The sequence below is a fragment of the Chanodichthys erythropterus genome, chromosome 21 (assembly GCF_024489055.1).
Source record: "Chanodichthys erythropterus isolate Z2021 chromosome 21, ASM2448905v1, whole genome shotgun sequence".
In the NCBI taxonomy this organism is placed as follows: Eukaryota; Metazoa; Chordata; class Actinopteri; order Cypriniformes; family Xenocyprididae; genus Chanodichthys; species Chanodichthys erythropterus.
The window spans coordinates 5,713,593-5,741,518 of NC_090241.1; the positions used below are offsets into that span (position 1 = coordinate 5,713,593).

General features: G+C 37.9%; 1 protein-coding gene across 9 annotated transcripts; it reads right to left on the reverse strand.

Moving 5' to 3' along the window:
* Positions 1-336: 336 nt before the first annotated feature.
* On the reverse strand, positions 337-27,808 carry abi2b (abl-interactor 2b). 9 transcript variants are annotated; one of them, XM_067373726.1, is made up of 12 exons: positions 27,548-27,808; positions 22,240-22,407; positions 21,703-21,879; positions 20,314-20,331; positions 20,104-20,201; positions 15,877-16,023; positions 11,959-12,080; positions 11,041-11,280; positions 9,399-9,587; positions 9,036-9,122; positions 6,456-6,647; positions 337-2,738 (listed from the first exon to the last, which is right to left on the reverse strand). In XM_067373726.1, the coding sequence occupies exons 1-12, from the start codon at positions 27,662-27,664 to the stop codon at positions 2,563-2,565; spliced, it is 1,731 nt and encodes a 576-aa protein (XP_067229827.1). In that variant the 5' UTR covers positions 27,665-27,808; the 3' UTR covers positions 337-2,562. The 9 variants fall into 9 exon arrangements, with proteins under 9 accessions (XP_067229827.1, XP_067229824.1, XP_067229820.1 ...); XM_067373719.1 differs by lacking the exon at positions 11,041-11,280 and having other exon boundaries at positions 340-2,738; XM_067373723.1 differs by lacking the exons at positions 11,041-11,280; positions 15,877-16,023 and having other exon boundaries at positions 339-2,738.
* Between the last annotated feature and the right edge of the window lie 118 nt (positions 27,809-27,926).

Here is a 27,926-nt window from a genome sequence, read left to right on the forward strand (position 1 = left end):
AAGTCCAAATTAAACCCTGCGGCTCGTGACGACACATTAATGTCCTAAGACACGAAAAGACCAGTTTGTGCGAGAAACCGAAGAGTATTTATATCATTTTTTTTTACCTCTAAAACACCACTATGTCCAACTGCGTTCAGCATTCGCTTAGTGAGGTCTGATCGCGCTCTGACGACGGCAGTGATGTCTAGCACTTGTTGAAGTATATGTGCGAGACATCACTGCCGTTGTCAGAGCATGATCAGACCTCACTAAGCGAATGCTGAACGCAGTTGGACATAGTGGTGTTTTAGAGGTAAAAAAAAAAGATAAATACTGTTCGGTTTCGTGTCTTAGGACATCAATGTGTCATCACGAGCCGCAGGGTTTAATTTGGACTTGTCTGTGCATGTTTTATTTACTCTTAGCAGAAGTTCCCATCCACTAGCATTATTTAACTGACTGACGGCAACGGTTGGAGTTAAAAATCATCATTTGTGTTCGACTGAAGAAACAAAGTCACCTACATCTTGGATGCGCTGGGGGTAAGCAGATAAACATCAAATTTTCATTTTTGGGTGAACTATCCCTTTTAGGTTGAACCACTGTAGTCACATGAACTGTTTTAAATATGTCTTTAGTACCTTTCTGGGCATTGAAAGTGTTAATTAACTTGCTGTCAATGGAGACCTCACTGAGCTGTCGGATTTTATCAAAAATATCTTAATTTGTGTTCCGAAGATGAGCGAAGGTCTTATGGGTGTGGAACGACATGAGGGTGAGTAATTAATGACAGAAATAACCCTTTAACTCCAGCACACCTGAACAATAAAATCAAGTTCTTCAGGGTTACTAGAAAGTTACAGTAGGTTCATTTAAACAAGGTCTGAGCTAAATGCTGCATTATAGTGGATCTCGTGAGAAGCCCTGCTCAAGATCATCTTAGTTAACCAAAACTGAACAGTCTCAAAGTCTAGGCCACATTCGCTCCAGTAGAAAACTCAAGAGGAAGCATGAGCAAGTAGACCAGATATATCCAGTTTATTCTCCATCAGCAGGAAAATCACAGAAATGATCAACATGCAAGACTCAATTCACACACCCTCGCCACAGACCTTTCATTGAAAATAAAGATTTGCACACAGACAAGCAAGTCAGTCACCAATGATCCATAAACAGTGAAATCGATCCGTTTCACGCTCACATACGCACTCACACACTTACATATAGACATCAAAGTACTTGATAGAAAAAGTCTCTGTGCATTAGTACAGTTTGTTCCACATTATCTGCATGTGGGTATGAGGATGTTTGAAAACTTGGGCTGGTTTCGTTTAATATCTCTTCATTCAAAAAAAAAAAAGTCAGTTCTTCACATTTTGTAAGGTCTCCCTAAGATCACGTTTATCTCTTGTGCTTTAAAAAATCTCTAGCTCGTAGACTGAGGACTTTCTAACTGTGCCTTTGTTATTGCAGATAAATGGGGTTCTCTTGTCTCTACACCAGTCATACACCAACACAATAGTATTTCTATAATATAAATCAATATATAACATACATATATATAATTGTCTTGTATCTTTAAGTCCACAGTTGGTCAGAGGGATGAATTGGAGGTTAAAGATCACAATACACATTTTCTTCCTGAAGAACACCACATCCGGTGCCGAGATTCAAGAAACAACCTCACGCGTCCAAAAATATGACCATCTACGAACATATCTTTATGGCACAAACTTCCTGAACAATTTTATAGTGTTTTTTTTTTTTTTTTATCATACATAGAAAGAATACACATACTTGCAAATATTTCAAGCAATAAAATCTGGTTGGAAAGAAATGAATGTAAAGGAATGGTGAAAAAGAAGTATTTTAAGGTTGTAGTCGGTCCCGTTCGTGATCCCAAACGCCACTGAAATCCTTTGGTATGTCCTCCTCCTAAAGACTTCAAACTGAACTGCACTCAAAATGTAACAGTTTAAAAAGAAAAGAAAAAAATTCAACTCCCAACACAATTAAAAATTAAAGCCCACCTGTATCGATGCGTCTCTATATGACCTGGCACAACAGTTATGCATAAAATCCCTGTTCTGTCATTCTTGGCAAAAGCTTCTCTCTCATTTGCTGGTCAGTGGACAGCACACAGTTAAGAGGTGATGTAAAAGGAACATGCACGTCCAAGATGGCCACCTTCCAGTTTCATGATGACATGAAAGGATAACTGTCCATCTACTAGTCAGACCCATTCCTCCAGAGTAGAGACGGATAGGAGCGAAAGCAAAGCGATCACTATCAACACAAGTCAAGCAAACCAACACTTTTCTGATACATGTTTCTAAGAGATTGAAATTAAGAGATGAATAAATGTTCCTAATGTATTTATCTTACACATTTCAACAGTTTTTCTCTCGTTAAAATCTGCGCCACCGGTCATGATGCCTTAGTTTTCCTCGCAGCTCTCCAACAAAGTTTGTTTGTTTTGCAACAAGCCTGTGCATGACGTAGTGTAGCTGAATTCATTTGTGTTTCTGTGTCTGAATGAGGAAGATGATGGTCAGAGGAGCAGTGGCGCCACCCGGTGGCTCAGTCAGCGTAATGCATGATGGACTCCACGTAGTTCCCAGGGAAGAGGCCCGTGGTCCCGCTCATCACACCCTCGAACCAGCCGTCGTCGTTCTTCTTGATGACGTAAATGATCGCCCCCTCCTGGAAGGAGAGCTCGTCTTCTTTGTCACGTGTGTAGTCGTAAATCGCCACCACTGATGGGAATAGCGTGATAAAAAAAGGGGAAAAAGAATGTCTGGTTATTTTTTTTGTGTTAAGTATTACTGTATGGCAGACTGTAGATACTGTACATGGGATGAGTATGATTGAAGATGTTGTTAGAAACGCTTGATTCCATTCAGAGTACAGCACATTTCATATCTTAATGCCATTTAGAAATGGTTAATGCATAAAAAAAATATTTTATTACATTTTGAAGCAGATATTAGATACTTTTAAAATGTATTGTTAATGCTTTACTAGACATTTAATCAATTTAATATTTAAAACAATTGGCTTTTGTTTTTAATTTCAGTAATTTTTATTACATTATTTCATTTATATATTATATTTATTATTTACTTGTAATATTTTAAATGATTGTTTCCAAATAGTTTTTATTATTTCATTATATATTATAAAATGTATTTATTATTTATTGGTCATAATATAATAAATAATTATCACTTATCGGTATTGGCCAGAATTTTAATGACAGTGCAACAGTGCAAATATCAGTTTTGATGTAAACCCATTTCTGCCACATAAGGGGAAAAAAACATGTTTGTTATTTAATTATGAGATAAAAGGCTGAAATTAATGTAATAAAAAGGCAATATTATTAGATAATCTGGAAATGTGTACTTTGTCATAATTGACATTTTAAGTCATTATTTTACCTCATAATTATTTCATAATTGTGAATTATGTAATTATAATATAAAAGGTCATAATCATGATTTACCAAAGCATTCTTATGTAGCAGAATTTGAGTTCCATGCATTGTCAATAAAACATAAGCTTTGAAAAAGCTGTAGTTTTTACTGTAAGTTTAGCTAAACAAGCAACATATATGATTATGTTGGTCAGATTTCTTTTAGATTTGTCAAAAGTACCAACTTCGGTACCAACTTCAGTACTGAAATTTTTAAAATTCTCAGTGCTATTGAGTGGATGCGTAAACACCTCTGATTGGCCATTGTGTTCACGGCTCATGGATATGTCTGTGGTTGGCTACAATGATTTTGAAAGCAGGAGCGTCTATGATAGACGCCTGCTTTCAAACGCTCCCGTGTGTATCTGTGCAAGCGCTCGGTGAAGAGTGTCATTGATGACTATTTACAACGTTTTTGAAGCGTTGATCATTGAAGCCAATCACAGACATATCCGATGATCCGTGTACACAATGGCCAATCAGAGGTGTTTATGAATCCGCTCCACAGCGCTGTGTCACATTTTTAAAATTTCAGTACCGGCGTGGTACCGAAATTAGTAATTTTGACAACTCTTGAATTCTAAACACATTATTGAAATGCAATCATGACAACAGTGTTGGAGATTTCCATCTTTCTACATTCAAATCAATAGGAGCTGTACTCATTTATGCTGTGCACTGTAGGTAATAAGCTTATGAGTACACCCCTCTGAACAAATACAAAAGATGTATTTTCTTTATGATCACTAATTCAATTCATGGAAAGATGGCAAAAATAAAATGTATTAAACATATACATAATTAAAAACTAAGAAATATATGTCATTAATAGCTATAAAATAAGTAAATAAACCAATTTTGTTTAAATTAAGGATTGCAGAAATTAGTACACCCTATATTTAATTAAACAAATGTATATTATTCTAGTACTTAGTATGCCCTCCATAATTTTGAATATACTGCTCTGACCCTTCTTGGCACAGAGTGTACAAATTGTGGATGATGAGCTCCTTAAATGCCCTGGGGCCATATTCACAAAACATTTCATCTTAGCACTAAGAGTTCTCCTAAATAGCAGTAAAAGTTCTTAGTTAAGGGTTTTCTTTTAAAACCTATTCACAAAGCTGCTGAGACCAACTTTAACTAACAGAGAACAGAGAGAAGTCTTAAGCTAAGAGTAAGGGCGGGGTTGACCTCGTTGCTCTGGATGATGTCAACACTCTTACCAACTATGCCCACAGTGATTGGCAGATGGGAGAGGAGTCTCTGTCAGTGATATAATCATAGAAATGAGATATGTAGAATGAGGCATCATGTTTCCATATTGAAACAAAGGTTTTAAAATAAAAATGTTGCCTTATACAAATAAAGATTTTTTTAATAAAAATGTTGCCATATTTAAATAACATGTAGGCGAAGCCTAATTAAATAATTAAAGCCTAATTAAACTAGTATATATTCAGCTAATTGTCAGCCTCTTACATGTCTGCATCTCAAGAGAATGCAGAATTCAAGCGACAAATGATGCAAAATTTGGGAGGAGCGCGTTCACACGGTCTATCTAATCAGCTCGAATGGAGGTATATATTAGTTAGTTATCTCGACAGTTTTCTGCATCCCTCCGCCACTCTGTTCCTCACACTCGGCTGATCAGGGGGAGAACTGGGCTAAATAAATTCCAAGCTTGGAGCCCTCGATCCCCTTGGACATCACGCCAAATACACTTATAATAGATTATTTTACTCTATTCGATCATTTGATCTTTTTTTAAGAGTTTCTTTTAAATCGGCAAGTTAGAAGCTACTTTTATCCTTAAGATGTTTTCTGAATATGGCCCCAGATCCCTAATGGAGAGTGTTGCTCAACTCGTCTCTACAGAATGTGTTAAGATTGAGTGCAATACATGTCCACAGAAGGGTTTTCACCTTGGGAGAATGCATATCCTCATTGTCATATTGAAAAGATGCCCAACAATGCAGGGAATGAGGAAAGGGTAACATCTTCTGTTTCAAGTTTGTGTATTAAATTACACAGTGGTCTGGGAATTCATGACAGCATTGATAAAGCACAACTCCCTCACACTTTACTGTGGGAACCATGCACTTCTCAGTGTACTCCTCCTCTAGCAACACCATAACATTTTGGATGCTGTTAGATCCAAAATTATTGATTTGGTCTAATGAGACCAGCGTACTGATTCCCAGAACCTATATTTTGTAAATATGAGCTTTGGAAATGGCTAACTGACTTTATTGTGCTTTGGCTACAGTAGGTAGTTCCAGTGAGAACAACCACCATGCATGTCATTTCTGCAGGCTGCATGGCTGGCTCCGAGACACTCGCTTGGTAGTTCTCAAAACATTTTTTCAAAAAAATCCCTCATCATTAAATGAAAGCTTAAAATAAAGGGCTGATTATTTCAGGGGCCTTGTCACAAGTCCATTGTTTTTGAATTTCTGTGTTACTTTTGCTATATTTTCACACTTAAAACAATGATTTGTTGATCCTCTTGTACCACTGTCCTATTTTGTTCTCTCCCAAGTGGTTCGATTGTTGTCAGCATTAAGTCTGAGAATGATTCAGTGGGCTATATAACACATTTAAAGAGAAGTCATTTCTTGACAATTAAAAGTTTTGGTTCAACATACTTACCTGTTGATCAAACATTGCCTTAAACTTACACTAGAAAATTTGTATTTAGTTTTAGGAGGGTGTACTCATTTTTGCTACACAACATTTTATCAACTTGATAAGAAAATCTTATTTTCCTGAATATTTTTGACATGCTTCTTTGGTAATTGATTAAGCAAAATAAACTTGCTGGAACATTATATCTCTAAAGAACCCCAACATGTCTTCTAAGTAATTGAGTAATTGCTGACTTTCAGAAGTTTCAGAGGGGGTGTACTCATTTATGCGGTGCACTGTACATAGAAAAAGCTTTCCTAAATGGCCAAACAAGTGTTTGAAGTGCACTGTGAGAAAAACAACAACACACCTTTCTCCAGGTAACTGCGAGGGGCCCATGGTGGGTCTTCTTCAGCGTAAGGGTCACTGTACTCCACCACTGCTGACTCTTCCTCATCATCACCCTCCTCATCCTCATAGTCCTCTGGAGGAGGCGGGGGCGGGGTTGCCTCCTCGAACTCCACCTCTTCCGCAGGGGGCGGTGGAGGAGGTGCGTCTGAGACTGAAGGGATGAACAAATAATCTTGTTTATAAAGCCATTTCTGAAGGAACTGGGTAACTTCTGTTTGTTGATGTGAGACTCATGCCGGATGGGGAAGTTAAGGAGGAAAAGTGTGTTAGTAAAAGATATTAGGGAGTACTACATTCAGGGAGGGAAACATAACCACAGACCTCAAGACAGCTGTAATAAGCTTATTTGTTTGAAAAGGGAACTTCACTAAGGCCATGTACACACTGCAGCTAAATAAGGGTAAGCAAATAAGGTCAAAGTCATCTGAGAAATTATATATTTTAACCCTTTAAGTCTGAATTAAAGGGTTATGAGATCAAATAAACAAATCAGCCTGACTCTTATGTGGCAGTTTTATAGAATCACTTAAAAATACAGTTATTACTTTCAGTCATATCTGACTTAAAATGAACCAAGAAGTGGTTCATATGCAGAGTACATGCAGTTAAACAGCAACAGCCAAACAAAACACTGTCTCATTGCTTTTTTCAGTGTGTACGTGGCCTAACAGTGTGTCCTAACCAGACACGACACCACAACACGTAAAAAAAGGTATCTTTTCCATATTAATCAGAGATTTTGTCCTAACCAGCCGCGACAAGAATACGTGACGAGCAACAGGGGACTCTATTTTTAAACGGTTTCTATTTCTGCAACATCACTGCTGGGAACAAGAACATACAAACTATATGTTCAATGACAAAGATAACCTCAGGCACTGATTATAAAAGGGTCTCATTTAATTTTGAATATCACTGTGTGTGACTTTAATAGCCATAATGAAAGTGACAATGGATAAGTTACCCCAGATCTTGAAGAACAAATAAAAGAAAACAAGATGGTTTAAACTAGTGTTGTCAAAAATGATTGATTCCAGTACTCCTTTTCTTCAGCATCAATACACAGATACCAGCTGCTCTCTCGTGCACACACCCGCCTCCTCTCACTCATCTCATTCAGATTAAATAGCATTAGAGCTACAGGGCATACATTTCGGTAAATATTTTTACACGTTTCACGCCCACACCACTGATCTATACAAGTGGACCGCACATAAAAGCCGCCTCTCAAACAGCTCGTGAGTACCAAAGAGAGTTCTTTTTTGTTCTTTTGTGTGTAAATTTTAGCGGCATCTGGTGGTGAGGTTGCAAATTGCAATTTTATAGAAGCTACGGTGGCCAAGACAGGACAATATGTTGTCATCTGAGTCAGCAGAGAGTAGCTAGTCAGGCAAACGCGCTCTGTAGAACAGTTTGTGCATTTAGGGCTGCTGTAGAAACATGTTGGCACAAAATGTTGACAACAGGTAAGGGGACCTGCGGTGTATGTAGATAGAAATGGCTCATTCTAAGGTAATAAAAACATAACGGTTCATTATGTAAGGTCTTTATACACCACTGAAATCATAGTTATGCCTCCTAAAATGTACACATTGCACATTTAAACAGTCAAATTCACACAAAATTATGTCAAAATACCCATCATGGTGAGGTTTTTTTGGAATGTAAATAGTTGAGAAAGAAAACGCATTTTGTGTAACAGTATATTGGATCCGTGCATTAGCTCTTAAAGTGACAGCAGCCTAATATACCTGCTGTTCTCTGTCATGTTAATCAAAGAACAAAAGACAAAGAAAATCACTCTCTGCTCTTGACTGAATTACTTTTGTAAATTTAATTGGTAGCTTTAATCTGTATTTAATTTTTACAATGAAGACTGTCCAATTTTATTTTACATTTGATTACTTTATTTCATTTCTGTAGTGTTTTTAGCTGCATACTACTGTTAGACTCACCTGAAAAACCCAAGTTTCAAATAAAGCTGTGCTGTGTGTAAGCTATTGCAACAAAATAACCCAAACTATCAAAAAACTATGATAATAATAAAAATATCTATATAGCAGTATATGGAAGTTTTCCCCTGGTATCGAAAATTGTATCGAATGTCGATATTTTACAAGGTATCATATTGAAGTTAGAAATTCTAGTATCATGACAACACTAGTTCAAATTGTGTGAACTCTGTGAAAAAACAAGTGTATTCAATGACAAAGTCACAAATTACGTATATTAAATAGTTAAAATTGATACATTTATATTAATTTGATAACGTACTCATCCATTTCATTGTGAGTGCGAGATTGCCCACACACTTTTCTGATTGGCTGTGATTGACTTTGTTGTGTTTTTTAGCCTTCTTGCCACTGGAATGTTATTGCGTCGTAGCTGGTGAGGACATGCAGGGAGTTTTTACAACAGTAGTGTCTAAAATGAGCATGCAAATGTCTAAAGAGCATGCAAAACCAGTCAAAACACACACAAAAAAAAACATTAATGAATCTATCACAAACACATTTTTTTCCCTAAACCGATAACTTACTGGTCTCCTGAACCCGAGCCACAAAGCCCATGAGTGGTAGCTGGGGGGTGATCTGGAGAATAGAGGGGGGTGGAGGGGCCATAGGGGCTGCCCACCCCAACAACAGGGACAATTTGGTACAGAAGGGAAAAAAGGCAAGAAAGGGAAGTGTGAAAAAGTGTGGGTGAAACAAAGGGAAAGGAAAAGAGAGGAAATTGACAAGAAAACAGGAGAAAACGAGATGGCAAATGAAAGAAAAAGAGAGAACAATAAGATCAAGCCAGAATCCACTGGTCAAAATGACATACAAACAAGCTCCTCTTCTAATTATTGTATTTATTTTCTACCATTATATGAGGACGCTTGAGCATGTCTTTTCTCTACCTTGGTTTAGGTTGTAGTGTGGCCCTCCATTGAGCTGGTTTTGGATCATGTTTGGATTTGTGTTCTGAGGCATGTTGTTGGGCTGTCCAGTAACTGATGACGGACGGCGATAGGGCAGGGAACCTCCCACAGAGGGCGTGGCGTGCCGCGTCATTGGCCGGTTCATACTGTAAAAGTGAGGACCGTTGCCTGGAAGACAGAGAGATGAGAAATAATAAAACTAATTTTGTTGGTACATCACTGAATTACAGCAAGGAATACACATTAAGTAGACCATGGTAAATTCAGCAGTATATGGGATGAACTGAAGACACAAGCTCTGATTAAACCCTAGTTAGCTGCCTCACTCTATTTATTTAATTGGCAAGTAGCTGTGTAATAAGCGTGATAACACAGTCAGCCTTCATTAATCACAAAATAATGAAGGGCTTTGTGTCTGAATATATATTTCAAAATTGGGTGTATTTTAATCAGATTGAACACTATTTTATCAATACTTTTAAGTATTAAATGAGATATATGCATGTATATTTATAATTAAGGATGCACAAATGTAAAAAAAAATCTGTCAGATATGATACTTATTTTCATGTTATGGTTAGTATTTTGTTCAAAAATAAAATAAAAAAAATAGTAAAAAAAAAGAAAAAAAATTGCTTTAAACAATACAAGATAATTTACATACATACATGTTATTAAATTAGGGTTTGTTAAAGATTGTTTTATAGACTAACTTCAAGTCAGTGTCATTTTCGTATTACTGATATTATATTCAAGTTTTTGTTAATATTTGGATCTTATATTTTCTGTTTTCATTTTCATTTTAGGGATTTACTTTGGTTGTGGTTTTGTCATCTTTAAAAATATGTATATTAAAAAAACTAGCTGAAATAAGTTAAATACTTTATTTCAGTTAATGTTTATTTTATTTCAAATAATTAAAATGTTTATGGTTTTAGCTTTAGTTAACAATAATCAAGCGACTGCTAGATGACACCAACGGTAATATAAAATGGAGAAATAAGCTCAAATGAATATCCACTTACAAAAACATAAAAAATCTCCAATATTGGCCAATAAAATTAAATATGGTGCATCCCTATTTATAAACAACATTTCTCTTGCTTGCCCGTAGTCTTAGATTCATTTTTACTAAGCTTGTCACAATGCATTCTGGGGTTCCCTTTTCCATGCCTTGTGTAATGCTGATTTTAGCCCAAAAGATGCATCATGGAAGTCAACGTATGCTCTGCCTTAAAATACTGGAACACAGCTATAGAAAACAATATAACCACCAGCCAATCTGTCCATGTAAAAATGTTGGCCCATGATAAATTCCTCATTTTGATGTTTCATAACATCTCATCATTAAAAGAAAATAGTTCCAAAACCCCCAAACAGTCCCTAAGAAGCACAAACAGGAAACAGGAAACAGAAAACAGAAATGGACCAAATGATGTGATGGAGACGTCACTGGGAATGTAACTGGAGCACAGATGCACAGTGAGCCAAAACAAACCAAGCCCATGCAGGTGAAGCATGGGTGAGGTGCAGGAGGGATGAGTCCTGGGTGAATCACGTATGTCACTCAAAGATGAACGAGTGTGGAGATGGACTTCAGGCGGGGGGTGAGGGGACTCACCTTGAGCGGGAGTGCTAGTTGCAGCAGCAGGGTTGGTGTTGGTGCTAACAGGGAGGTTGGGGGGCAGCTGTGGGGGTGGAGGTATCTCAGGAGGGCCCTCTGCTGGCAGAGCAGGGGCAGGGGCAGGGGCGGGGAGCACTGGCTCTGGGGTGGGAGGTGGCGGAGGTACGGGAGGGGCAGGGATAGTAACGCTTGGAGGGGGTTTCGGAGGGTTGGGAGGGGCAGGTGCTGTACCTGCAGCTCCGCACGCCACACAGAGACAGGAAGCCCAGGGGAGAAGAGAACAAGAGTGACAGAACAGAGGGAAGAAATGTCGAAAGGAGAAAAAGGGCCACAGGGAAGAGGGATAGGAACAGCAAGTGAAAAGAGAAGAAAGTAGTGAACAGAAAGAGAAGTTATCATCGCTAATAATGGGACAGGAAATAGTACTTTCAATGCAGCAAAGAAACTTCCTTCAGAACCTTGGACAGTTCTCAGATTCATTTACTAATACTCAAGGCCTTGATATACTCACAGCAATGTTTTTTGGTCAACTTTCCTCTCAATAACAAAATAAACAACAAAAATGACAGCAGTCAGAAAACAGCAGATAACAAAGCATGTGATCATAGGATATGTGTGCGCAAGCTCTGTAATTCGGCACTCTAATGAAGTCACGTCACATTTATTTTTATAACACTTTATACAAGAGGTTGCTTTAAAGCAAACAGCTTTACAATATTAAACATAAGAAACAATGCCAGTGTTTCTTTCTATTAGAATTACAGCTTCAATTTATAATTCTGTGTTCTAGTACTCCAACAACAAACTTCGTTTTGGCCTGATTTTGTTCGAAATGACATCATACCAGTTCATACCGGGTACTTCAATTTCACTTGAAGTACATCGGGGCTCTTATGCAAAGACTGGAAATCTCACCGGGAAAGGCCGTGGGCGGGGCAGGTGTTGGCACGGCAATGGGCACGCCCACACTTCCACTCCCACTGTTCTCTCTGCTGCTACTGCGACTGCTGGGATGACTTCCACCGCTGCTGCCACTGCTGAAACACACAAAAGACACATCATGCAAGTTAATGTCAATTGCCATTTGACAGTTTTAGTTCCGTAACTTGACGTTTTTCCGAGTGAAACAGGATAAAGAATGGGGGGGTAGGGTGGGACTTGATATTTGTCCATTAAGAACTGATTAGATCCTCAAAATTGGCTGTAACATACCAGAATGGAGCCAGACTGAATGGGAGTTTGCTAAAACAATGCTATGTTACTGTTTGGATACATTATTCAATAGACCAGGTGGCATAAATGACGTCAACAAAAAAGAAAGGTCATTTTAAAGGTGCAGTAGGTGATCTGGGAAATGCTAACCTTAACGTGCTAGCATTGAAAGCATATTAACCCACCCTCCCGGCAAACTGCCGTCCAAAGCCACGCCTCCTTCAAAACGCACAAAGGCAAGGCACACCCACAGCTAATCTCGGCAAAGCGCCACAAGAGACGGCCATAAACTAACTCATGTCTCAAAGCATATAACATTACAATAACAATGAATGTAAGCGACTTCAAGAGCTTGTACCTGACTGCTGCAGATTCATTTCGGTGTTGATACTGTTCACATGGAAACGCATAATTCCGAGTCTGACTAAACAGCGCTGGTTAGAACGTCACGGGTTGCCATCTCTTAATTATGGTAGTGAATTACAGAAGTGAATTCAGCATTAGCTTGTTGTTTTCATTCAGTAGGAACTGTAAAAGTTGGCTGCTGTTTGTTTGCGGTGCTCAGTGACTGAGGTCTGTCTGTATAAACTCTGCATAGCATGAAACGCGCTGATGACGTGTGATGTCTGCGCGAACAGGATGCGGGAGGGTATGTAAAACATACGTTGACAGGCAGGTAGGACATCGTATTATTTAATTTGGACCAAATATGTGACCTGATCCAGCAAAATGAGTCACAGTGACCCAAATTTCAAAATTGAGATTTTGGTATCAATGGAAAGATGATATAATAAGCTTTAAAATGATATCCTAGTCAAAGTCATATCGTGAATGCTTTTAAAGATATACCTATTTCAATTATAGTCATCTGCCCTCTTTTTCCAATTGAAAACCTGAGAAAACCGTTTTTTTGTTGATCTCTTTCAAAAATCCAGTGCATTTAAAGGGATAAACTATTTATTTTACAGCTTCATTTGATCAAAGATATTTTTATATATAAATCCTATTAAACCAGGCTGAAGCTCGAGTTATTTTAAAGTATTTATTTGATTTAATAAAGGCACTTTTACAAAGATTTACTAAAATCAGAAAGATTGAACAGAGGTGCTACATTTTTGCTTGAGAGATGTGTGTGTGTGTGTGTGTGTGTGTGTGTGTGTGTGTGTGTGTGTGTGTGTGTGTGTGTGTGTGTGTGTGTGTGCGCGTGTGTGTGCGTGAGAAAGAGAAAGAGAGAGAGAGTGAGAGAGGCAGAGACAAGCAAAGAGAGAACAAATAATGCTAGCCTATGCAATCATATCTTTGTGTAGACTAGTTGACAATAACAATATAACAAATTCATAACGGAGATACTAGCACGCGCTAGTCTGACAGGAGGATGGCTGGACCAATCACGTGCCTGTCAGTCGAAACAGGGCTTCCCATTGATAAAAATCAGCGTTTATGTCAGTGTGTTTACATTTCTAAGCTTTTTGATTGGTTCTATACAACGTGTAACACCATATTTGGAGAGCAGAGATAGTGACGTTTCAGGGGATACCGTCACCCATTCAAAGTAAATGAGAAGCTTTAACACCGGCGCCCCGTGTGAATGCAGCGTAAGTGACGAGAGGAGTTGAGAAGTTCATTTCCAGCGAATTTAGTAAAACTATGTCAAATTTAATAGCCATTTAAATACCTTTACACAATTATCTGGACAACGAAACTTTGGGAGATTATTTTTTAAAATGCCTGTTCTTTGAAATTAGCTAAAAAAAAATAAAATAAATACATTTTTTCATTGTTTTTCCACATTATCGGCCCATATCTTAAAATAGAATGTTGCGACTTCCGACTCATTTCACCAGAGCGGGTCACATATGAACATTGGTGGATGTGGATGAACATTTTATGGGCCTACGCCCTTCCACAGATGAAAAAACATTTAGACCAATTAACAGGGATTGCTAACAGGATATGAGGAGACTTTCAACCAGTATAACAAAAAATGTTTCTGTAGAGAATCACCTATTGCACCTTTAAAGTTATTATATTTTGATTTAAGTTTACAACGACAATCATTTGCACCGATGAATCATTCACAATAAGGAGTGAGCATTAAGAAAGTAACTGGGCCAATTTTAGGTTGACTTTAAATAGCACACATGAACAAACATAAAACAGCCTCACACTCAGTCTAGCACTTTTCATTCTGCCCTCACCAAAAAAAAATCCACATGAAATATAATTTCAGCACATTTCACAGATTAATCAAGATTTCATTGACCAGACCAATCAGTCAATATTTAGGCTATTTTCAGATTATCGGCTGATAACTATTAGTAAAATTATTTAATCAGCCTGGCTGATGTTTGGCTAGTATTTGGCCATTTTCAGATTACAAAATGGTCAGGAAGAACAACAGCCCCATATTTGGCAATTTTCATGTTATTGGCTGATTACTAGTGGCAGAGTGCTTTAAAAGTCTGGCCAATGTTATGACAATATTTGGGCATCGTCAAATTACCAGTTAATAGCAAGTCGTAGACTGATTTAACGACCAAGCACATTAAAATCCCTTTATTTGGCCATTCAGATTATCAGCATCAGCTGACATTCATGCCAAATAACATAAGAATTTCCTTCTTATATCAGGTTTAAATTTACCAACAGCCTTGTAATATTGTGCATTCTCCATTTTTAAATATTTTTGACTAAATATTGCAAGTGTTCATGTAATTTCAACAATTTTGCTCTGTTAACCATTAAGCAAAAACTACTTTTTCAAAATCACTCTCCCTTGACAATCAATTTTAGTCCAGTTTCTGATTAATGTATTGAATATATACTACCGTTCAAAAGTTAAGTCAATGTTCTTGAAAGAAGTCTCTTATGCTCACCAAGGCAGTGATACTTTTTTTTTAGGATTATATGATGAATAGAAAGTTCAAAAGAACAGCATTTATTTGAAATAGAAACCTTGTGTAACATTTTAAATGTCTTTACTGTCCCTTCTGATCAATTCAATGCATTCTTACTAAATAAAAGTTTCGTTTTACAATAATGTGTAGAGTCTACAAAGAAAGATTTCTTCATACACATCTGGCATGGTCATGGATTGAGGAATTGTGGGAGAGAATCTGAGAAGAGGAAGAGGAGAAAGCGTTCTGTAAGAATGTGATTATGTGCTCTCTGTTTGTCCCCTTAGACTCTCAAAATCAGAGCGCTGAGAATGCAAACAGCAAAGAGATGAAGCGATACGGGTAAGAAAGACTGAAATAGAAAAAGACGGTGAGTGAAAAAGCAGGAAAGAGCTCTTCTTTAAGTAGGCTATGGCTGTTTGAACCCAAAAAAGATCCAAGTATGAGAGAGAGAGAAAGCAAAGGAGAAGAAAAGAGAAAGTTAGTGAGTGACTGTTACTTTGGCCGAGAGTCACACTGCGACAGACACCAAACAAAGACAGCTTAAAAACAGAACAACAGCGACAGGAAGGACAGACAGGAAAGGAAGAGGATGCGGAAGAGGTTGAGAAAGTGTGAGGGACCTTTTTTTCCTTTTCAAAGTTTGTTTTTTAAGCCTGTCCAGGGGATAATGCTGCGTGTGTGGAGTAGGCATGAGTGTGTGTGTGTGTGTGTGTGCGAGTACCTGTACGTGCGGGTCCTCTGATTAACGGATGCAGTTCTAGCCGGGCTCTGCAGGGGTGGTGCAGTGTTGCGTGTTGGACTCGGCACATAGTCGTTAGGGACGACGGGTGGACGCACAGGCTCAAGCGTCCGGTAAGGGGAGTGCCGCCTGCCGAGGGGGGGGCGGGGTTAAAATATTTTAATATCCTCTAAGGGGTGGAGTCAAACATCATTGATGACAGACCCCAATAATTACATACTGGGAGATATTTTATCACATCTTGTATAGTAAAAATCCATTTAGAATATCACAACAGTAGCGTAAAGCCAACCTCATGAGTTTTGTCTAATTTATAGTTATTTGTAGATCTCAGGAGTAATAAGGATGGGCAGCATGACCAAAATAGATCAAGGTATGAGTCATTTTATTTCTTAACCTACAAATAATACGAATATTTTAATGGAATATATGACACTGAAGATATTTTTGCTTGAATTTCAACTAAAAAGAAATAAATAAAAAGTAAGCTGACAATGCATATAGACAATTTAGTGAATTAAACACTTCACAAATGAAAGATTCTTTATTAGAAGTAGACTGAAAATTGGTTTGACCTATACTTTTTACACTTTTCAGCTATTGGTTCTAATAGAGTCTGCTAATGAATGACTGTGTTTACATGTACCCTCATAATGTGATTATAATGAGATTCAGGCAATATTGTTATTAAACTTCATGTAAACTTCATGTGATGCGATTAAGATCATAATCGTAGTAAAAATAATTGTAGTAAAATGAGGTGTAATTTCTGGTTCGCAATAAACAGCCATGTAAACACTTTAATTACATCTATTCCACTCTGACCAAAGTGTGCATATGCTTCTAACATACAGAGACGACGTTGTCATGCGCAGATTTGCAAACATAGCATTAAAGAAGGCAATTCTTGGGGTGCCGAAGAATAGAGTTCATGTTGACAAAGCTGCATGACATGAATGTAATGCATTTTGATGGTCGAAAACATTGAGACATTTTAGGTGCGTCAACGAAAAAATCCAATACATCCATTGAAATGTTTTTTTTTTAACACAAACCCTCTAATAGGGGACATTCTTAAACACTTAATGTGGCTTAATGTACTAAGACATTGCTATTAAAAGACCAAACTCAGTAAACACCATACTAATAAAGCATACTATGTACAGAAAGGCAGATGAGCCTGTGATGGAATTTTTGAACTAATTAATTATTAAAGGGATAGTTCACCCAAAAATGAAAATTTGATGTTTATCTGCTTACCCCCAGTGCATCCAAGATGTAGGTGACATTTTCTTCAGTCGAACGCAAATTATGAATTTTAACTGCAACCGCTGCCGTCTGTCAGTCAAATAATAGCAGTAGATGGGAACTTCAACTATAACAGTAAATAAAACTTGCTTAGACAAATCAAAATTAAAACCTGCGGCTCGTGACGACACATTAATGTCCTAAGACACGAAACGATCGGTTTGTGCGAGAAACCGAACAGTATTTATATAATTTTTTACCTCTAATACACCACTATGTCCAACTTCGTTCAGCTTCCTGTTAGTGAGGTCAAAAAACGCGTTGTGATGAGGGAAGTGATGTCTCGCCCATATACTTCAATGAGCGCGAGACATCACTTCCGTTGTCAGAGCGCGATCAGACCTCACTAACCGGAAGCTGAACGAAGTTGGACATAGTGGTGTATTAGAGGTAAAAAATTATATAAATACTGTTCGGTTTCTCGCACAAACCGATCGTTTCGTGTCTTAGGACATCAATGTGCCGTCACGAGCCGCAGGGTTTAATTTGGATTTGTCTATGGAAGTTTTTTCGACTCTTATTGTTCAAGTTCCCATCTACTGCTATTATTTGACTGACAGACGGCAGCGGTTGCAGTTAAAAATCATAATTTGCATTCGACTGAAGAAAAAAAGTCCTCTACATCTTGGATGCACTGGGGGTAAGCAGATAAACATCAAATTTTCATTTTTGGGTGAACTATCCCTTTAACTAACATTTCTTTTCTCCTACAGGCCTGAGACAGCTGGCTAGACAGCATCCTTCTAGGGATAAAAAATAATATATGAAAATTGTTTTGACCTACTGAGTAATCAGTGAACTATTAACCCGGTGATATTTTTTGATGATCCTGTGATCAGTCGTTCTAAGCTAAATTTACTCCGCCAGTAAGCATGGCAGAGGAACTAAGTTGTTTTTCTTAAATCTGAACCAATCATATTAAGACGGATGATTACGAGTAATAGATCATAATATACGGACTGTGAAATGTACCTGAAATCCTATAAAACCTGCTGTATTCTTTGATTGGGGAGAGATTCTCTGAGATTGATGAGAACTCTCCCGGCTGTGAATTGATTACAAGCATTTAAGGACAACAAATGGAGTCTCTGGTTATTGAGCAGCGCTGCAGACTAGGCACTAGAGATCTTACTTCTATACTCAAGTGATAGTGTTTAGTGGAGGAGCACTCAAGAGCTTATTACCAGGTGATAGTGCCCAAACAGGCCGAGACATCGGCCAACTCGAACAGGTATTGAAGTACACTGAGTAGAATATAAATTCATAGATGTCTGGGACACCCGGTTTAACTTAAGTCAGGAGCGTAGGGAAAATCTAGTTTCTTCCACGGTATGGGGAAACTTTATCAGTAACACATTTATACTGTTGCATAGTATATATATTGTCATACTGCCCATCCCTAGCAGGAAACTTATTATGTGACGGGAAGATATTTAAAGGAGCCTGTTGTGATGTATTACAGAAGGTTGTCTGAACTGCTTGTGGTTGGCCGTTGTGTTGCCATGGTGACAGTGAGGGGTTAGGGGCCGTGGACATGGGCATGAGCGGGAAGAACACAGTTGAGGTTTAACAGTAACAAACATCAGCTGTAAAAACTCATGACATGAAATAATAATAACACATCACAAACACAACATGACATTTTGTTCTCCACAGTGACCTGCAGTGGCAGAAAAAGGCACAAAGACTGAAACACACAGATCCAGCAGTGTTTCAGTCCCTGAACAGAGAACAAGCCAAAATGGTTAACTACAACACACACAGTCATACATGTGTGAGAGCCTGGCTGTCAGGAATAGAGATTAGATAAGAGATGGAGAGAATGTGAATTTCCTTTTCAAACACCATATCAACACTTGTGCACAATAATATACATTTTATCATATTATTTTGCTCCTAAATGTCCTCTTATAATGCAAGTCATTTGTACTGAAATACGATGCAAAAACAAGTCAGACTGAAATGCTTAGAGACCTTATTAAAGATGCACTCAGTAATTTTACTCAATGACTTTCAATGTCAACTTCTGTGTCAGTACAGATGCAGAATTACGCACAAGCAAATATTTTCAGTTATGCGTGCTATTCACAAATAAATTATTCTGTGAGAGAAAAGGGAGTTACCAAGATAAAGAAAAAAAGCATTTCAACTGGTACAATTAGGTGACCCACCGCTTGTAAAATAAAAACAATTTTATTTTTCCACTGATAGGGCTATTTGATTAACTTTTTGTGTAAAACTTTTTCATGAGGAAAAAAATGACTGAGTCGCACCTTTAATATAACAGCACAAGATATGTAGGAACTTCCCACATTTTACTCTTATTATTAGTTCTACAGGCGTTTCGGAATAATAGTGGCTATTGTACTTATATTACCTTACCACATAGCCATCACTGACATATAAATGTTCAGTATTGATAGATAAATTGTTGCTGGAATCATACTGCATCGCGCCTGGTTAGGACACTGTATTAGTTTTAACAAATGATCTTTGTGTACTGGAGCATAAGTTTGGAGTTCTGAAAGTTTCAGACTGTTTTCATAGTACAATGAGCTCTTTTAATCTAGGAAAGATCAAGGAAAATTTGATCCCCCTTTAAGGACTGCCTCTGTTCTTTCGATAAAAATCAAAAAGTCTTTTACAGAAAAACAGTTTGACAAACAGAAGCTCCTTTTTTATATTAATGAACCACAGCGAGTTTCACCTCCAGTCCAGAAGATTTCTGTTCTCCCAATCAATAAAACTACATCTGTAGAGAACTATGAAATTTAAGTCTGGGTAAATATCTAATAAATATCTTATGGTCCTGGTGTTTCACAACAATACAATTTATTACTTAAATTTTATACTCGTCATAAAGAGAGTCAAAGAAAAAAGCAGGTCCTCTATCTAACTTACCCTAGTGTTCCTTTGCCTGGGCCAGGAGGGCTGGGTGGTTTCTGAGTTGGCGCAGCTGTGCGTGGAGTTGTACCTGCTTTCATATTCTGGGCGTTGACCTGTGGGGCAAGTGTCAAATATCATTAATCTGGGTTGGAAAAAATATATAGACATGGACATTATACCACATACACAAAACACACATAAACCAAAACCCGACTGAACCCTTACCTTAAACCTTAGTAACCACTACATTCAGAAATGAAGGCATTAAGAGAGGTGAGGAGGAAAAAAACAACAACAAACCGTTAGTGTGAAGAGTAAAGAAAAACTCACACACATGCAAACACACACAGAGCAGCTAGTTAAAGGGTTAGTTCACCCAAAAATAACATTTCTGTCATCAATTACTCACCCTCATATCATTCTACACCTGTAAGACCTCAACACAAATTAAGAAATTTTTTGATGAAATCTGAGCGGTTTCTGATCCCCAAGAGAAAGCAACATAATTACCACATTCAAGGTCCAGAAAAGTAGTAAAGGATTTGTTAAAATAGTCCACGTGACTACAGTGGTTCAATCTTAATGTTATGAAGCGACGAGAATACTTTTTGTGCGCAAAAACAAAACAAAAATAACGACTTTATTCAGCAATTTCTTCTCTTCCCTGTCAGTGTCCTACGCCGTTGACGTAGTAAACACAGTGCAGCGCTTCTGGGTTCTGTCAGAATGCCGGCTCAGTATTGGCCAACGTTATTCACGTGATCAGCACAACACATGCGTCAGCCGGTCAATAATGAGTCGGCGTTCTGAAGTAGAACTCGGAAGCGCTGCACTGTGTTTACGATGTAAACAGCATAGGAGACTGACAGGGAAGGGAAGAAATTGTTGAATAAAGTCATTTTTGTTTTGTTTCTGCGATACAATGCCTTTACTACTTTTCTGGACCTTGCTTTCACTTGGGGATTAGAAACCTCGCAGATTTCATCAAAAATATCTTAATTTGTGTTCCGAAGATGAGGTTTGGGTGAGTAATTAATGACAGAAATTTCATTTTTGGGTGAACTAACCATTTAAGCACCACAGAGAGAAAATACATTCATATTAATAAGGATGCACAATATGCCAATATTACCATGTTTAAAAGGTATGTTTGTTTATGTTGTGCAGGCTGATATAGCAGTTGATTTGAAAGTATACTGCCACCTAACAGCATGAAGATGTAGAATCAAGCTTTTCGCAGTCAGCCATGAATAATTTATACCACAAGCCAAAGTATTTAATAACAGGGGGATGTAAAAGAAAACAACTTTTACCTCATATGAACTTAGACATTTTCACATTTTACAAACATATTTTTCAAACGCAATAACAATTGCTTTAAATGTAAAATATAAAAATTATACCTTGAAAATTACAGCTCTGAATTTGCCTCTATATGAAGCAGGACTTATTCATTTCAACTCCTTTTATGTACCCCAAAATTTTTATATCATATTTCTATACCCACCACCCCAAATAAAATAGTCAGTTTTAATTATATTCACTTTAATACTAATTCCACCCTAGTCAGCGCTCTTACAAATGCAAACATACAGAGACTGGTTTTATCCCTACCTTTACGCCGTGGCCTACGTCATCCAGCAGACTGTAGTCAATGGGTTTACGGATGTAGCGTACAGGCCTCTCGGGATTGGCTGGTGCGATGATCTTGTGTGTGCGCGAAGTGTTCTTATTGGTAGTGAGAATGCCAATCTCTCGCCTGGCCACCTTTTCTTTATGGATGTCCACCGTCTGTGGAGGAATGTTGTAGTGTGATTTAATGTATACAGCAATGCACATAGAAACACAACAAATTACAGGTTTGTGAATGAAATCAAAATCATGTTTAAATCAAAAAGAGCATCAAAATAAAACATGAATGACAAGCAGTCTGCAGAAGAGATTTCCAAAGTCAATTGACCTTAAAATATAAAATCTAATTTGATTAATATAAAATTACTGCTATGTTGTTACTTGTTACTAACCTGTTACTTTACAAATGAGCAAGAGTAATGCTTGCCTTAGAAAATAAACTAAATGTAGAAACAAAACAGCAATATACAACCCTGCTCATCTCACAATACTAGATGTTTCTATAGCAGTAGGAATTACCTGTGAGATGTGGTTGATGGACGACTCCATACGGCGTAGCTGGGACGCCTGTATATCCAGCATCTGGAGCACATTGTTGGCAAGAGTGTTGATCAGATAGGCTACACTGGCCAAAGACTGAGTAGTGTAGCTTTTGGTTTCTTCTAGAGCTCTGTGCTTATCTGGAGACTAGATGGAGAGAAAAGAAGGAGAGAGAGTTAATCTGAGCACAGAAGGATGGATAGAGGTGAAATAGAACATGATATTGCCTTGTGTCCTAATTTCTACTCCCTCGTTTTCACTCCCCTTTAGGGGTGTGCAATATGTTTTCGCTCCCCATTTTTCTATGGAATTTGATAACATCATAATTGTTGTTTTAACAATGTGCGAGCTGACAAAAACATGCTTTGAGATTGCATGTTTTCACTTTGTGATGTAACCTATTAGAATGCCCCCAAAACAAGATATGGCCATTATGGATGTGCATGAGTACTCGAGTACTTGGACATGACATTGATGATCGTTTTACTTTTTTCTGATTGGTTATTGTGGCATTTTGGGTGGTACCTGAGGTATGATTGGTTAGCGTTACAGCATGCCATCCAGACTGGTGAAATTAAGTGAAACTATGGATTTGAAAGCGTCCAGTGATGCCCGGAATCACTTTGATCAAGAAAATACATTTAAGTGCAAGATGGGTGGGGCCAATCTACCATATACATAACTTTATATAGAGAACACTATTGTATGAGAATGTTGTAAGTTCTCTGTGCTTCAGTTGCCCGTGTTTCAGCGTTGTTGTTACGGCAAGAGTGCATTCACAACAGGAGGTACACATTCAGACAAGCACGGTCAAGTTCATGTGTGCATTTGTCCTTTTGTGCAGATTTAATTTACTTTTATGTTGTATATATCAGATTAATCTCACATAGGATGCGTAGGATGAGTTTATTAACCAGCTAGCAAAGAGCTTCAGTTTAGCTGTGTTCATTCACTTTTCAGAGTCAGCTCAAACGGCTATGCCCGACATTATTAACTATGATTGGGTTATTTGAAACAGTCGTTTTCCTTTTAGATGTTTCTTTTTCAAAAACAGTGATGATATTATTAATAATCCAGCAGTGTTATTTTTACTCGTCATATTTCTTCAAAAGTAGGCCTATGTTTTAATTAAAATCGTTTCTCGCCATGGCTTCGAAAATGCGCAGGGATGTCTGAAATCGCTTGATAAAGTAGACACAGTTAAGTGCAAGATGTGCAGCGCCAAACTACCATATGCATAACTCTGTAATGAGGACATCATTGTATTAGAATTTTGTGAAATGTTTGTGCTTTAGTTGCAAGTGTTAAAGCACATTGAAGAGCGCACCTTCCACTTGCATTTGTTGTGCAGGAAAAAGTCGAAATTTTACATCGATGTTGTGCATCTAGGATATCTGATTAATCTCATATAGGATGTGTTTAAATGGACTGTAGTTTACTGGTGTTCATTCACTCTTCATGACACAGGTGCGAATCCAAATCCATTTGAATAGTTTAACAATGGAAAAAAATGTTTGCCGTGCCAGGCACATGGTCCAAAAGGGTTATAGTCTCTTAATGAGTCATGGGTTTGTTTTGGTCGTAACATACAATCAAAACCAAATCAGAGTGTCATCTCTCCCATTCCCTTCAAAAGCCAGGTGCGCTTGCACCATGGTGGATTCGCTATTTACATGGCGGAATATAGACACCCTCAACCTAACGAGACAGCTTAAATACAAGTGTGTATTGCCACGATTGGTCAAATAATTAGCCAATTTCGTTCATCATTACTGCATATAGGTAATTCTGATACATGCAATGACTATCCATTATGAAATGCAGGCATTTTATCTTTATGTACTCAATAATAATCTTTTACATTGTAATTCTTTAATTTTTAATATTTGGCGTGTTTAATATTTGGCATGTTTACGTGCGTTGTGCACCCGCCCACCTATAGGCGCATATTACTAACGCGCTCTTTACATAACAAAAAATACTCTGTCAATGGAGTCCTTTTCAGTTGCCTCAAAATAGCAACATGCCAACAATGTGCATGAACAAACCTCATTTTCAGACCAGCACGCCTTTGGGTGAACAGATGAGTGCAAGTGCATTTGCTATTTAAACAACCTGGGCGCTGGACATGAAAATAACTACGTCGGGCTGTAAACTAGCAAAAAACACCTGCGTCGTGCCTGGTGTTGCATTGCGCCCATAGTTTTATATTTTAAACATCACAACTTTTTTATTATTTCATATTTCATACATAAAAACATTAATATTTATTTATCATACATCTAATCAGGTTCAAAACACACATTTAAAAAGGGTAAAAATGCCCATGGAAATCAATTTTGGGCAAAAATGGAAAATTTAATTTAGTCAATGCGGTGAACTAACCACCGCACAGAATATGAAGAATATGAAAAGCTTTGGGTCCAGTCACGGTATCAGCACAAAAACACGCAATCAACACAGTCCCAAAAAATACTGAGATATCATTTATCAATGTTGCGCAACCCTACATCCCTTCATGATTAATTTCCCATATACGAAGAAACTAAACAGACACTGCAGCAACCAATCAGAGCAAATCTTGAAAAAAACGTCACGGATCACTGCCTCATTGGCTGCCCACAGCCATCATTCATTCCCTTCCAGCGTAACCATGGTGATGCTGTCAAATATATGGGAAGGCCCACTGATGAACGGTACGGTGAGTGAGGATAGTGGGGGAGGAGGGTAGTGTGTGAGAAACACGCCTGACAGCAAAAATGCCAAAGCAAATTCACGTAATCACTTCAAAACCAACTAACATAGTAAATAACCAACATATCAAGCTGGCTTGGTTTAACTTCTCTGCATGAGCAGACTAGAAGTAGCCATTTCAGGAATAGTTGACCCCATTTGTATTATTTTCAGTCTTCTGTAAAACACAAACGGAGATGTTAAGCAGAATGTCTGAGCAGCTCTTTTCTATACAACAACTGAGTATGGTGGTTTATATACTGCCAGTGCCAAGCTTCAAAAAGGCATCATAAATGTGTTCTATAGGAATTGCGCACTTCTTCGGAAGCCATACGACAGCTTTATTACAATGTCGCTTTGGCATCAATAATAATGACATATCTGGCGTAAAAAGGTACATTATTTTTAACTGAACACAAATGAAAGAGATTCCTGAGATCCAGCTCAGATTTTCAGGGAATAATGTTTTAAATGTTGGTTTGTTCTTCACACTTACGAAAAACTGTGCATGAATTGTGTGGACTACTTTTATCTTGCTTTTATGTTCATTGTATGGCCATTTGGCCATTTGATGTTGCACTGAAGAAAGACAATCATAGAGTCTGAATGACATGATAATGAGGAGATAAACTATGGAAGAACAGTCATTGAAGTCAGCTCGAGATGAAAAACTTCTTTGGTCATCAACGCTTTGAGGAAAACATCAGCCCTCCGTTTTGTTCAATAAAACATCAGAAATCCAGAGAACTCACTGACTTTACTATCAGATGCAAAAAAATTAAATTATTCTATGACACCTGTATAAATAATGCAACAATTATCCATTAATCTGGCTTTCCCAAAGCAAACAACAAACATGATTATTAATTGTGGCAAAAAACAAAAAAAAAACATCATGACAACAATAAGAACCTCTCTGAAACCGCTTACATATCTGTATGCAATATGTATGAATTGAGGTTGTGGGAAATATTGGGTTACATACTAAACTAAAACCAGACTGCAGATCACATGCAAGCGAGACTCATATCAACCCGAGCTACACACTGCTATGGAAAGAAATCTAAGCTCGGTCACATGAAGCTATTTATGGTATTTCTGAACCTGCTATGACAAAGCTATGAAGTGAGAGAAACACAATGATTTATCACAACCAACAGAATGTCTTTACAAAATGCATTCAGACTCAAGAGCATCACTGTGTGCTCTGCACGACTCCTACGGGCCTGAATCAGGTACAATATGAACTGAGATCCCCCTGGGTCAAATCATAAGGCAAAACCTATTTCCAACTATCAGCTCTCACTCTTAAACACTAACCCTATGGTTTTGCGCATTAACAGGCCAGTAAACGCTAGTCTCAGGTATGCAATATTTATCAGGAACGCATCACGACTCAAAAGTACTGGAATCAGCATCCTCAAAGAACAAACTCATATCCAGTGACATCCAGTCACTGATCTGCCGGGGTCCATGTGACAAGCACTGTTTTTTTTGGAGCAATAAATGTCAGAGTTTGATTTCGGATGCTCTCTAAACAGAGAAGTGCAGATCCTTACACACCCACTTCTGTGGATCCCCCAGGAATGCTGAAAATAACATGAATTTAGTCATTCATTTTTGTTCCAGAAGCACTTCACAGTTTCCAGTGTGAATCATCAAACATGCTAGCTGCTAAAACTGTATTTGCCATAGTTCTTGCAGAGTAGCTATAGTTTATGGTATGTGTAATATTATAGTAAGCACTGCGTTACCATGGTTAGACCAACATAACCAAGAAATAAATGGTATTTATTGTCAAGCAGTAGCCTAAACAGATTTAAAAACTTATAGAAATGAAGCAGATTCCACAGTTAGCCAACTGGACCATAGTACATTTTTTCGATTTCGAAAATTCCAATGCTTAAACGCGATAGTAAAATACCAAAACGGAAAACTAGTACTTATCACATACACATACCCTACCTTTAAACATCAAACTAACCTAAACAACACCATAATAATAAAAAACTAGTAGCAAAAACTCTTAATATTAATCGATAACCACAGTAATAGTCCATTTATCGGATAAACACTGCCCATAAGCCCTCGGCGTTAGCAACCGAGCTAACTTCAAAAACATTGCGCTGCTTTGATTAAGGTTTTCACAAACACTGGTTCATGAATACACCAGTTTAAATCATACCACGCTGTTTTAATTAAGCATATAAACGTGATAAACTCATAGTAAATGTAAAAAGAGAGTAAACAATAGGGTTTACACATTGGTTTCGCTTCGGCTAGCGCGTTAGCTTACTAGCTCAGCGTTTGAGGCCCCATTTCTGTACAAAAACACTGAAACGGACAATAAAACGCATATAAAGTGTGTTAAGTGGTGATAGTCTGCATTATAAACCATTATGAATTATAAAGCAGTAATAATATGTGGTGATTTCAGTCTGCTCGACTGCAGTCACTCGACAACACAAGCAGTCGGATCATTCATCTCTCGTGTCATTTCTCTGCCAGTATCTGGCCGTGTTTTTGAGTATTTTCCAGGGTTTTGTATTGTCACCTGTATGTAGTTGCTCTCGCAGTACTCGGCGACTCTCTCTAGGTTGGCGTAGCTGTCCAGCAGAGCTCCTCGACCAGCAGGAATCTCCTCTTCCAACAGCATCTGCAGCTCCGCCATCTTCACATCTTACTGATGCATGCAGGAGGAAAACACCACCATCACACTCCCTCTCCCTCAATGATACATGCAGGAGGAAAACACCATCACATTACCCCTCTCTCTCTCTCTCTCTTTCACAATCACACATTCTCTTTCCTCCTCCCCTATATGTTTCTTTCTATTCGTCACTCTTTTTGTTGTATTCGTATGATGCTCTATGCGTAAGAATAATGGTTATCATTTGGCCAATGATAGATAGATAGATAGATAGATCTCTTTT